The sequence below is a fragment of the Oncorhynchus mykiss genome, chromosome 14 (genome assembly GCF_013265735.2).
Source record: "Oncorhynchus mykiss isolate Arlee chromosome 14, USDA_OmykA_1.1, whole genome shotgun sequence".
Taxonomy (NCBI): Eukaryota; Metazoa; Chordata; class Actinopteri; order Salmoniformes; family Salmonidae; genus Oncorhynchus; species Oncorhynchus mykiss.
Genome location: NC_048578.1, coordinates 14176944 through 14190777, shown reverse-complemented (window position 1 = coordinate 14190777; position 13834 = coordinate 14176944). Strand labels below are relative to the sequence as shown.

Sequence of the window (13834 nt, the reverse complement as noted above, 5' to 3'; positions counted from 1 at the left end):
CCTTTGACAGCGATTACAGACTTGATTCTCCTTGGATATGATGCTACAAGCTTGGCACACCTGTATTTGTGGAGTTTCTTAAATTCTTCTCTGCAGATCCTCTCAAGCTCTGTCAAGTTGGATGGGGAGCGTTGCTGCACAGCTATTTTCAGGTCTCTTCAGAGATGTTAGATCTGGTTCAAGTCTGGGCTCTGGCTGGGCCACTAAAGGACATTCAGAGACTTGTCACGAAGCCACTCCTACATTGTCTTGGCTGTGTGCTTAGGATCGTTGTCCTGTTGGAAGGTGAACCTTCTCCCCTGTCTGAAGTCCTGAGTGCTCTAGAGCAGGTTTTCAAGGATTTCTCAGTACTTTGCTTCGTTCATCTTTGCCTCAATCCTGACTAGTTTCCCAGTCCCTGCTGCTGAAAAACATCCCCACTACATGATGCTGCCACCAACATGCTTCACTGTAGGGAAGGTGCCAGGCCAAAGAGTTCAATCTTGGTTTCATCAGACCAGGGAATCTTGTTTCTCATGGTCTGAGAGTCTTTAGGTGCCTTTTGGAAAACTCCAAAAGGGCTGTCATGTGCCTTTTACTGAGGAGTGGCTTCCGTCTGGCCACTCTACCAAACAGGCCTGATTGGTGGAGTGGTGTGGAGATGGTTGTCCTTCTGGAAGGTTCTCCCACCTCCACAGAGAAACTCTGGAGCTCTGTCAGAGTGACCATTGGGTTCTTGGTCACCTCCCTAACCAAGGCCCTTCTCCCCGAATGCTCAGTTTGGTCTGGCGGCCAGCTCTAGGAAGAGTCTAGGTGGTTCCAAACTTCTTCCATTTAAGAATGATGGCCACTGTGTTCTTGGGGACCTTCAATGCTGCATAAATGTTTTGGTACCCTTTCCCAAATCTATGCCTCGACACAATCCTGTCTTGGAGCTCTATGGACAATTCCTTCAACCTCATGGCTTGATCAAAGGAACAACTACTGATTTTATATCCACTGGCTGTTACTTACTAAGTTTGACAGATGGGCCTATAGCCTGTTAGGCCATATTCCAAGGCTTGGGGAAACACTATCATTCATGCATTTAGCTACATCTCTGAATTCTAGCTTACTGATGGGCACTGGACTGAATCCAGATACACTTGTCAATTCAGCCAATTTGAGATTGGTAATGTGAAGGCTGTGTGAAGCAATTCAAGTAATCCAATCACAAATCAAACACTAGACCCTGCGTCCTATGGTCTTCTGGACGTCTGAGAGGAATACATGTTCAGTGTGTCACTTTAACTTGTTACCACACTATTGCCATGTTATTCCCACTTTAGTCTGTGTTGCAATGTAAAGTTCTCCCTTAATTTCAGTAACAAATACGATTTATTTGAGAAACATCTGTGACAAACGTGTGGGGCAACGGCTAGTCTACCAAATTCAGACTCAATGACGATTCAACTGTGTGTTAGCTTTCAGACGGGCTAAATTGTTCAAATTGGATGTTTCGGCTGTGTTCATGAACCGAATAGGTTGTGACTTGCTTATATAGTGCCGGTTCCAATTTCTAATGGTGTAATGTCTGTATTGAAGGTTCCGTTTTAAGATGTGTTAGTTTACAACAGCCTTTTTGTGGAGGTGTTGAAGTCTGATGTTTAACATAGCTCTGTTTTTTTTAACAATGGCAAGAGGACTGCACAAAATCATTACAGTGTTTACATACAACGCATTTCTTTGTTTCCTTCTCTGGAGAAGGATTATATAGAACCTTCAAATGGCTGCTTTCTACTCTCTCATTGTTCTCATAGCTTCAAACTATTTATCCACAGTCAAGCACCCCGTGTCATCACACTTGCACTGCTGCACCCATTTAGGGTGAAGTGACCTAAAGCGACCTCTCAGGTACCAGACTCTATAGCAAGTTATTACTTTACTCGTGGGTCAGTGGTGTCATTCCCCTGTGGGTCAGTAGAGCGGGCACTTGGACCTAAGGAGGCCGACTGACACTCTGACAGATGGAATTCAGCGGGATCATGCCTGGCATGTACTTTACTAATTAAAACGAAGGCCATGGCAGCCCGAAACACAACTGTTTTATACTAGAAGTCACAAAAATGACTTTTTTTTTTAAAGCGAGTGAAAGTTGTCTTTATCAAATTATTTTTGGCTGCATCTCCAAATTGGAGATTGTTGATGCACTGTCCACCTACAACCAAGCCTATACCAGTTCAAAAGACACAACAAACACACCTTGAAATTAACTGATGAACAATCACACATCATTCATGTGTTTCAAGAAAATGATTTATTTAGGATACATTAATGCTGAAGGGCCATAGCCTTCTATTAGCTTAAATAACACCAGCTGGCCTCGTCAAGTGTATCTGAACATAGAGCCTTAATTGGAACACTAGCCATGGTTTAGTTTGTGTCATGCCAGACAATCTTTGAAGTAACAATTGGTTTAGGATACACTTCATATGTGGAAATATACCCCCGTCCCCGTCCCCTTTGCCATGCACTGTCGTGGAATCTAGGGCATTCATACACATGTTTTCAACATGCAGATTCCACAGCATATGTTTTAGTTAAAAAATATAAACTTTACTTCAGGTAAAAACTCGAAGGTTGACATTGTTTTCTCGTTACCGCAAAAGTGAAAACAGAGAGCTGTGTTATAGACTGAAAATGTAGGCCTAGGCATGAATTCTACTATACTGACAACTTCTACATCCTCTACAAGACACATTTAAACAAAAATTGCCTAGTGCAGGGATCATCAACTAGATTCAGCTGTAGGCCGATGTTTTTTATCTTAAGCGGAGGGCAAATTGACCACAAGAAGCCCAAACAGCTATAATATGGAACTAAAACATAATCATTTAAAACCTAGCTTACATTTATATACAATCACGTGTCTCTCCGTTATGCGTCGGAATACTTGCAGCTGTATTCCTGGTGTTTTTACAGTCTTTCATGTCCAAAAATGAAAATTCGAACCAAAAAAAAACGTATAAAACCCCCGCGGCCCGTCAGTTGGGGAATCCTGCCCTAGTACCCCAGAAGAGGGCCCTGGCTATCTAGCAATTTGATTCAAGGCAAACCCAACCACTAGATCAAAGTTATCTTATTTTTATATATTTATATACAGTGCTTTCAGAAAGTATTCAGATCCCTTGAGTTTTTCCACATTTTGTTACATTACAGCCTTATTCTAGAATTGATTAGATAAAAACAGATACTTATTTACATAAGTATTCAGACCCTTTGCTATGAGACTCGAAATTGAGCTCAGGTGCATCCTGTTACCATTGATCATCCTTGAGATGTTTCCACAACTTCATCAGAGTCCACCCGTGGAAAATGCAATTGTTTGGATTTGATTTGGAAAGGTACACACCTGTCTATATAAGGTACCACAGCTGACAGTGCATGTCAGAGCAAAAACCAAGCCATGAGGTTGAAGGAATTGCTCGTAGAGCTCCAAGACAGGATTGTGTTGAGGCACAGATCTGGGGAAGGGTACCAAGACATTTTTGCTGCATTGAAGGTTCCCAAGAACACAGTGGTCTCCATCATTCTTAAATGGAAGAAGTTTGAAACCACCAAGTCTCTTCCTAGAGCTGTCCGTCCGGCCAAACTGAGCAGTCGGGGAAGAAGGGCCCTGGTCAGGGAGGTGACCAAGAACCCGATGGTCACTCTGACAGAGCTATATAGTTCTTCTGTGGAGATGGGAGAACCTTCCAGAAGGACAACCATCTCTGCAGAACTCCCCCAATCAGGCCTATATGGTAGAGTAGCCAGACGGAAGCAACTCCTCAGTAAAAGGCACATGACAGCCCGTTTGGAGTTTTCCGAATGGCACCTAAAGATTCTTTGACCATGAGAAACAGGATTCTCTGGTCTGATGAAACCAAGATAGAGGGGTCTGAATACTTTCCGAAGGCATTGTGTATTTGTGTATATGTATGTATATATATTCTTCAGGTGTATATATATATATATATATTATTTGTTGTTGTATTTTACCCCCTTTTTCTCCCCAATTTCGACCTTGTCTCATCGCTGCAACTCCCCTATGGTCTCGGGAGGCGAAGGTCGAGTCAGGCTTCCTCTGAAACATGACTCGCCAAACCGCGCTACTTAACACCCATCCGCTTAACCCGGAAGCCAGCCGCACCAATGTGTCGGAGGAAACACCTATAGGATTCCCAGTCAAGGCCGGTTGTGATATAGCCTGGGATCTAACCCAGGTCTGTAGTGATGCCTCTAGCACTGCAATGCAGTGCCTTAGACCTCTTCGCCACTCGGGAGGCCCCCAAAGTTCTCTTAAATATAGTTTTTAGCTGATGGCCTGTGCTACTGAGTTAATGAAAGAAAACAACATGGCTTGTTTGTTCCTTATCCCCTCCCCCTGTATCACTCCTGTTGCAGTAGTCTGATCAAATCAAATCAAATGTTATTGGTCACATACACATGGTTAGCAGATGTTAGTGCGAGTGTAGCGAAATGCTTGTGCTTCTAGTTCTGACCGTGCAGTAATATCTAACAAGTAATCTAACAATTTCACAACAACTACCTTATACACACAAGTGTAAAATAAGGAATAAGAATATGTACATATAAATATATGAATGAGCTATGGCCGAACAGCATAGGCAAGATGCAGCAGATGGTATAGAGTACAGTATATACATATGAGATGAGTAATGTAGGGTACGTAAACATGATATAAAGTGGCATTGTTTAAAGTGACTAGTGATACATTTATTACATCCAATTTTGAATTATTAAAGTGGCTAGAGATTTGAAGAAGTATGTTGGCAGCAGCCACTCAATGTTAGTGATGGCTGTTTAACAGTCTAATGGCCTTGAAATAGAAGCTGTTTTTCAGTCTCTCGGTCTGAGCTTTGATGCACCTGTACTGACCTCGCCCTCTGGATAATAGTGGGGTGAACAGGCAGTGGCTCGGGTGGTTGTTGTCCTTGATGATCTCTTTAGCCTTCCTGTGACATTGGTGGTGTAGGTGTCCTGGAGGGCAGGTAGTTTGCCCCCGGTGATGCGTTGTGCCGACCTCACTTCCCTCTGGAGAGCCTTATGGTTGTGGGCGGTGCAGTTTCCATACCAGGCGATGATACAGCCCAACTGGATGCTCTCGATTGTGCATCTGTAAAAGTTTGTGAGTGTTTTTGGTGACAATCCGAATTTCTTCAGCCTCCTGAGGTTGAAGAGGCGGTGTTGCAGAGGCGCTCTTCACCACGCTGTCTGTGTGGGGGGACCATTTCAGTTTGTCCGTGATATGTCGAGGAACTTTACATCTTCTCCACTACTGTCCCGTTGATGTGGATAGGGGGGTGCTCCCTCTGCTATTTCCTGAAGTCCACGATCATCTCCTTTGTTTTGTTGATGTTGAGTGTGAGGTTATTTTCCTGACACCACACTCCGAGGGCCCTCACCTCCTCCCTTGTAGGACGTCTCGTCGCCGTTGTTGGTAATCAAGCCTACCACTGTAGTGTCGTCTGCAAACTTGATGATTGAGTTGGAGGCGTGCATGGCCACGCAGTCATGGGTGAACAGGGAGTACAGGAGAGGGCTGAGAACGCACCCTTGTGGGCCCCATTGTTGAGGATCATCGGGGTGGAGATGTTGTTTCCTACCCTCACCACCTGGGGGCGGCCCGTCAGAAAGTCCAGGACCCAGTTTGCACAGGGCGGGGTCGAGACCCAGGGACTTGAGCTTAATGACAAGTTTGGAGGGTACTATGGTGTTGAATACTGAGCTGTAATCGATGAACAGTATTCTTACATAGTTATTCCTTTTATCTAGATGGGTTAGGGCAGTGTGCAGTGTGATTGCGATTGCGTCGTCTGTGTACCTATTGGGGCGGTAAGCAAATTGGAGTGGTTCTAGGGTGTCAGGTAGATATGATCCTTGACTAGTCTCTCAAAGCACTTCATGATGACGGAAGTGAGTGCTACGGGGCGATAGTCGTTTAGCTCAGTTACCTTAGCTTTCTTGGGAACAGGAACAATGGTGTCCCTCTTGAAGCATGTGGGAATAGCAGACTGGGATAGGGATTGATTGAATATGTCCGTAAACACACCAGCCAGCTGGTCTGCGCATGCTCTGAGGACGCGGCTAGGGATGCCGCCTGGGCCTGCAGCCTTGCAAGGGTTAACACGTTAGCTGCGGTGAAGGAGAGCACATGTTTTGGTAGCGGGCCGCGTCAATGGCACTGTATTTTCCTCAAAGTGAGCTATGAAGTTGTTTAGTTTGTCTGGGAGCAAGACATCTGTGTCCGCGACGGGGCTGGTTTTCTTTTTGTAATCCGTGATTGACAGTAGACCCAGCCACATACGCCTCGTGTCTGAGTCGTTGAAATGCAACTGTACTTTGTCTCCATACTGATGCTTAGCTTGTTTGATTGCCTTGCTGAGGAAATAGCTACTCTTTTTTTATTCGGTCATGTTTCCGGTATCCTTGCCATGATTAAAATCAGTGGTTTGTGCTTTCAGTTTTGCACGAATGCTCCCATCAATTTACGGTTTCTGGGTGTGGAAGGTTTTAATAGTCACTGTGGGTACAACATCACCGATGCACTTGCTCATAAACTCGCTCACCGAATCAGCGTATACATCAATTTTGTTGTCTGTGGCTATCTGGAACATATCCCATTCCACGTGATTGCTTCAATCTTGAAGCGTGGAATCAGATTGGTCGGACCAGCGTTGAAAAGACCTGAGCATGGGCGTTTCCTGTTTTAGTTTCTGTCTATAGGCTGGGAGCAACAAAATGGAGTCGTGGTCAGATTTGCCGAAAGGAGGGCGAGGGGGGGCTTTGTATGTGCCACTGAAGTTAGAGTAGCAATGATCCAGAATTTTGACAGCCCGGGTCGAGCATTCGATATGCTGATAAAATTTAGGGAGCCTTGTTTTCAGATTAGCCTTGTTAAAATTCCCAGCTACAAAAAATGCAGCCTCAGGATATGTGGTATCCAGTTTACATAGAGTCCAATTAAGTTATTTTAGGGCCGTCGAGGTGTCTGCTTGGGGGGGGATATACACGGCTGTGATTATAATCGAAGAGAATTCTCTTGGTGGATAATGCGGTCGGTGTTTGATTGTAAGGAATTCTAGGTCAGGTGAACAAAAGGACTTTAGTTCCTGTATGTTGTTATGATCAGACCACGACTCGTTAATCATAAGGCATACAATACACCCACGCACTTCTTACCAGAGAGATGTTTGTTTCTGTCGGCGCGATGCGTGAAGAAACCGGGTGGTTGTACCGACTCTGATAATGTATCCAGAGTGAGCCATGTTTCTGTGAAACACAGAATATTACATTCTCTGATGTCTCTCTGGAAGGCAACCCTTGCTCGAATTTTGTCTACCTAGTATACTCGTGGGCGGTGTGCCCGTCTACGGAGCCTGACCAGAAGACCGCTCCATCTGCCCCTTCTGCGGCGCCGTTGTTTTGGGTTGCCTACTGGGATCCGATCCATTGTCCTGGTTGGTGGTCCAAACAGAGGATCCGCTTCGGGAAATTCGTATTCCGGGTCGTAATGTTGGTAAGTTGACGTTGCTCTTATATCCAATAGTTCCTCCCAGCTGTATGTAATAAGCCTTAAGATTTCCTGGGGTAACAGTGTAAGAAATATTAAATAAAAATACAAAATACTGCATAGTTTCCTAAGAACGCGAAGTGAGGCGACCATCTCTGTCGGCACCATCATCATGATGATGATGATAGGGTTTCGTCTCCTTGATAATATCTGTGTATCTCCTTGATTATGTCTGTGTTCTATGCGCTACCCGAGATGGGTTCCATTTTGTCAAATTACAGCAATCACTGTCCATTGCCTTACCCCGTACATAAACGGACCAGGGAATCAGCTAGGGCCTAAATGTACTACATAAAAGAAGGCCTTCTGGCATCCCATCACGTTAGTGCAGCTTGCTTCACTTTTGATCACTTGTATTGTCTGTCTGTCCCTACTGCCACCAACTCTCATTCACGCGTCAGTCAAGACCTTCAGAGTATTTAGAAGGGTAGAATAAACAGTGTGTGTGTGTGTGTGTGTGTGTGTGTGTGTGTGTGTGTGTGTGTGTGTGTGTGTGTGTGTGTGTCTGTGTGTGTCTGTGTGTGTCTGTGTGTGTACGCGCGCGAATGCACGTGTGTGGTGTGTGTGTTTTTGAAGTGAATCCAATGCATCCTGGCTCTCTCTGTTGAAACAAGCATCAGTGTCCGACTCTCAGGCTGGCACCCAGTCTACACTGGACCCAAACACTCCACTGCCCACAGGCTGCCAACACGGGCTCTTTGTGATGCCAAAGTGTGTGTGTGTGTCTGTTTCTGTGTGTATGCCATCAGCAGCATTGACACACAACCCATCAATGACTGGATGTGTGTGCGCGTGTGTTTGTGTAGACCTACAGGCTTAGCCTTTATTTATTTCTGAGAAATACATCTCTAGTATTGTATGTGTGTGTGTGTGTGTGTGTCATTCCGAATGAGCATGGTCTGCACCAGGCAAGGCTTTATGAGGTTCCTATTAACTTAGGTATGACACATGATCCACCCTGTCGGCTCTCCTCGGGGTCAAGTCAGGGCACTTTGATTGAACTCTTCAAGCTCTTGTACCCTGAAATGAACTCTCTCTAGGGTAAATCCATTAGAATTCAAAAACTTTTTGACAGCACCCCATTTGATTTTAATGAAAACCTCCATACATATTTGCCCATTGTAGAAGTGGTCAGAAAGTGACTTTTTGGACCCGAAAGAACAAAACATTCCCGAGATAGAGGTGCTCAAAGTTTTGCAAACCCCACCCTACCATGAGACATCCATGTCTTCATCACTGGAAGAGATTGAGATATGAGACGGTTGAGACTGGTATCATTTGAAAGGTGACAAACAGCGCTGTAAACTATTTCTGGGATTTAAAATAAAATAAAAAACAATCCATTCTTTTTTAACCTTTTAACATCAATTATCTAAAAACGGTAGGGATGACCAGGGATGTTCTTTTGATAAGTGTGTGAATTAGACAATTTTATTGTCCTGCTAAGCATTCAAAATATAATGAGTACTTATTGGTGTACTTAATGAGTACTTAAAGGCTTTGTTATCTGGTCAAACAGATGGAAAAGGAGTCTTAGAAAACGTCGACCAGAATAAGTCTTAAAATGTATCAGAAATACATCAAAAGACAATAAAGACCCCATGTCAAATAATATCAACAAGAAAAAGAAATGGTTTACATTCTGTAATTTCAAGAATTGTTGCCTTGTAATTATGTTACAAGTAAAGGTAGACCTACCAATTAGTTTGTGTTTTTAAAGATATCAAGTTTGTTTATGAATTATTAAGTGAATTACAGAAAAATCTGGAATCGAATTACTGCAAAGAAATTTGCTACAATCATTGTAGTCACAAACCACAGTTGGGTCACCTGCTACTGGCCTCCCTTCCACTGCCATACTGTTATGTTCAGCTCATAACTGTTTTCTTTGTCTTTTTGTTGTCTGGTGGTCAAAGCAAGAGTGTTAAAATTGTCTGAGTCTGGACAACTTCTCCCTCTCACTTTTCTTCTCTCTCTCTCTCTCTCTCTCTCTCTCTCCAGTTAATGCCACCTCTCCCTGCTCTTCCTGACACATACCACCTACCCTCTTTCCATTTACTGTAACCAGCAGCCGTACCCACTGAGCACCGACTGACAATGGACATCCGTGGATGTTGAAAAGTGGTTGAAATTTGGTCAGTCTGCCCAGGCCGAACCAAATCCGAACCAATCATAGACGTCGATGTTTCACAAGTTTGGAGAGTACAGGACACTACACTTACAGTAGATCACAATAGAGAACAGTACAGAACAGTACAGTAAAGGAAAGTAGAGTACATTATAGTACTGTACAGTATAGTTCAGTACAGTAGAGCACACTAGAGCAGAGTACAGTATAATGTACTGAACTCTACTGTGCTGTGTTGTTCAGTGCTTTACTGTGCTCTACACTGATGTCCAAACTTGTGAAACATAGACGTCTGTGATTGGTTCAGATTGTTTCAAATGTGGTCTTTTTTGGGAGCGGAGTCCATTACAATAAATGCCAGTGTTTAGAATAATACCTAAATATGTTAAATAATGATATTCCATATTACTACGTTTGTTTACCTATTCGGGATACATCACCATGAAGAGAATGACATTCATATCCAGAATTATGCATTTGTGTACAGTAAAGATCAGGGACCCAGGATGTAATACCGTTACCGGGTGTAAATCCACTTCACCTACTGTAGATCAATAACCAAAATATTTTTTTTGCAAACTCAAGGTGTCTTTCTTTCAGCAGATGTTTTTGAATCTTAATTGGGAGAAGATATTTAACAGAGTTTCTGGAAAACTTGGTCACATAAAACACTTAGGGAGATTTTACACTAATTATGTTACCAAACTTTGCATTTGCAGTTCTTCCAGTAAATGTGTGTTTTTGTGAAAGTCATTGTGCATATAATTGTATGGTTTGTTAAACTTTGAAATCAATGTTTTTTGTTTGGCGTACATTTTAAAATGAAAAATCTGGGTCAAAGCGTAATTCCGGGAACCGTGGAATTGCCCTTATCGTCTTATCAACTTGGGATTGTCCTACATTCATTGATGAAGCACTCTCGTTCAGTTGTCTCTGTAAGAGGCTTGGTCCGGAGTCGAACAGGTCTTGAGAAAAATGTCATTGAAAGCAAGTAGTAATTACAACCCAGTAGTAAACAAAACACAGGGTTACAACACTGGGTCATTTTGATACGGCAGGAGGTAAACACGTCCTGGGTCATTTTGATACGGCAGGAGGTCACACGTCCTGGGTCATTTTGATACGGCAGGAGGTAAACACGTCCTGGGTCATTTTGATACGGAAAGAGGTAAACACGTCCTGGGTCATTTTGATACGGCAGGAGGTAAACACGTCCTGGGTCATTTTGATACGGCAGGAGGTAAACACGTCCTGGGTCATTTTGATACGGCAGGAGGTAAACACGTCCTGGGTCATTTTGATACGGAAAGAGGTAAACACGTCCTGGGTCATTTTGATACGGCAGGAGGTAAACATGTCCTGGGTCATTTTGATACGGCAGGAGGTTAACACGCCCTGGGTCATTTTGATACGGCAGGAGGTTAACATGCCCTGGGTCATTTTGTTACGGCAGGAGGTAAACACGTCCTGGGTCATTTTGATACGGCAGGAGGTAAACACTCCCTGTGTCATTTTGATACGGCAGGAGGTAAACACGTCCTGGGTCATTTTGATACGGAAAGAGGTAAACACGTCCTGTCAAAGCACTTGCAAGTGCTCTGCAACTGAATGCACTTGTTCAGCCCTGACAGTCTGGCAACTGTTACAGCAACTGTGTTACATGGTTTGGTGCGCAGCCCAGGTGATAGAGAACCCCTAATAGATGCTCAGCAGCCTTCCTTCACTCACCTCAATGGAGTAAGTGGACTAATGCCATGGTCTGGTGAGCAGACAAAAGCACACAGGCAGACTTGTATTGTCCCAGACCGAGTAAAAGAGAATTCACATTTAAGATCAATAGGCTAGAAAAAGCGGTGGGAGTCCATCTCATGCCAAGTCAAAGAGGTTTTTGGAGCTCACTACTCAAAGCGTTCTGGCTCAGAATGGGTAGTGAATCTCTAGGCCTCTGTCTAATAGAGTGACTAAGTACTGCAATACGTCAGTCCTCGTGTCATGTGGGGACACCACTTTTTCTCCTGGAAATATTAGGTCCAATGTTTATTTTTAGGCTTTACTGGATCTGAAGTTACTTTAAATATGGTTCTTATTTTGTTAAATGAATTCAGGGACGTCTCCACTCCATACAACGGTCTCATTGTGTAAATGTTGTTTCAATAGTCTGAGCACTTTCCCAGGTTCATTTCAGGTCTGTAGAGCAGTGTCCCAAAGATGGCGGGTCACAGCCAACTCTTAAGTGGTTGCAGTTCAAGATAAGCCTGATATCAGGCAGATAAATTCTGTGCTCCAATATTTGTCTGGTCTCAGTTTAGTTCTTGATTGGGATAAGGCTAGAATGAGCCTCTCTAACTCCTGTCCTGGAGAGCTGCTGGGTGAGTACAGGCTTTTGTTCCCGTCCAGTGGTAACATATCGGTATTCCAACACTGTTCTCCAGGATAGGAGTTGGAGGACCCTGGGCTAGAAACACTGTTTTATCCCATGGTACAAGGGACTTTGGGGGAACCACCACTGCTGTAGAACACAAAGAATTCTAACCGTGTTGTTGTCTTTCTGCGTTCTCTCCTAGCCACATGAAAGGGCATCCATGATGCGGAGCTAACACCACCTCGTGCCTGCAGGAAGAGACGTGGCTGCCAAATTATCCCCAGTCAACACATGGCGGCATTAGGGGTAAGCCAAGACAATCACCCTCCATGAATGGAGTTTCATGTCTCGGGCCTCATTCTACCTCTGTCTGTCTGTCTGTCTGTCTGTCTGTCTGTCTGTCTGACTGACTGCTTGTTTCCCTGCCTGCCTGCCTGCCTGCCTATCTCTGTCTGTCTGTCTGTCTGTTTTTCTCTCTCGACAGTGCCTTGAGTAAGTGTTCACACCCCTTGACTTTTCCACGTTTTGTTGTTACAGCCTGAATTTAAAACAGATTGAGATTTTCTGTCGCTGGCCTACAAACAATAGCCCATAATATCCAAGTACAATTGTGTTTTTAGACATTTTTTACAAATAAATAATAAATGAACAGCTGAAATGTCTTGAGTCAATAAGTATTCAACTCCTTTGTTATGGCAAGTCTAAATACGTTCAGGAGTTAAAATGTGCTTAACAAGTCACTTAATACTACATGGACTCACTCTGTGTGCAATAATAGTGTTTAACATGATTTTTGAATGACTACCTCATCTCTGTACCCCACCCATACAATTGTCTGTAAGGTCCCTCAGTCGAGCACTGAATTTCAAACCCACATTCAGCCACAAAGGACAAGGAGGATTTCCAGTGTCTCACAAAGAAGGGCCCCTATTGGTAGATGGGTAAAAATGTAAAAAGCATATATTGAATATCCCTTTGAGCATGGTGAAGTTATTAATTACACTTTGGATGGTGTATCAATACACCCAGTTACAACAAAGATACAGCCGTACTTTCTAACTCAGTTGCCGGAGAGGAAGGAAACCGCTCAGGGATTTCACCATGAGCCAATGTTGACCTTAACATAGTTACAGAGTTTAATGGCTGTGATAGGAGAATACAATGTTGTTGATCAAACCTCAGTTGTTACTCCACAATGCTAAGCTAAATGACAGAGTGAAAAGTTGGAAGCCTGTATAGAATTGAAATTCCAATACATATTCCAATACATGCATCCTGTTTGCAATAAGACAGATGTGCAAAAGCATGGTGGTGGCTGCATCATGTTATGGGTTTGCTTATCATCGGCAAGGACTAGGGAGTATTTTTTTTGTATTAAACGAAAACTGAATAGAGCTAAGCAGGCAAAATCCTAGAGGAAAACCTGGTTAAGTCTTTCAACAGGACAATAACCTTAAACTCAAGGCCAAATATACACTGGAGTTGCTTACCAATACTACATTGATGTTCCTGAGTGACCTAGTTCCAGTTTTGACTTAAATTGTCATGAAAGTCTATGGCAAGACTTGAAAATGCCTGTCTGGCAATGATCAACAACCATTCTGACAGAGCTTGAAGAATTGGAAAAATAATAATGTGCAAATGTTGCACAATCCTGGTGTGAAAAGCTCTTAGAGACTTACCCAGAAAGACTCACAGCTGTAATCGTTGTCAAAGGTGATGTTATTGACTCGGGGGTGTGAATACTTAT

The 13834-nt window shown here is 43.5% G+C and overlaps 1 protein-coding gene across 2 annotated transcripts in view; it reads left to right on the top strand.

The window, feature by feature from the left end:
* The window catches only part of LOC110488874 (polycomb group RING finger protein 3), a 43633-nt gene that overhangs the window by 2512 nt on the left and 27287 nt on the right, over positions 1 to 13834 (top strand). The window contains exons 2-3 of one of the 2 annotated variants that reach the window (XM_021561311.2): positions 7368 to 7540; positions 12287 to 12390. In XM_021561311.2, the coding sequence (XP_021416986.1) occupies positions 12376 to 12390 (15 nt within the window). In that variant the 5' untranslated portion in view covers positions 7368 to 7540; positions 12287 to 12375. The remainder of the gene's footprint in view (positions 1 to 7367; positions 7541 to 12286; positions 12391 to 13834) is intronic. The other variant, XM_021561310.2, reaches the window with a different exon arrangement.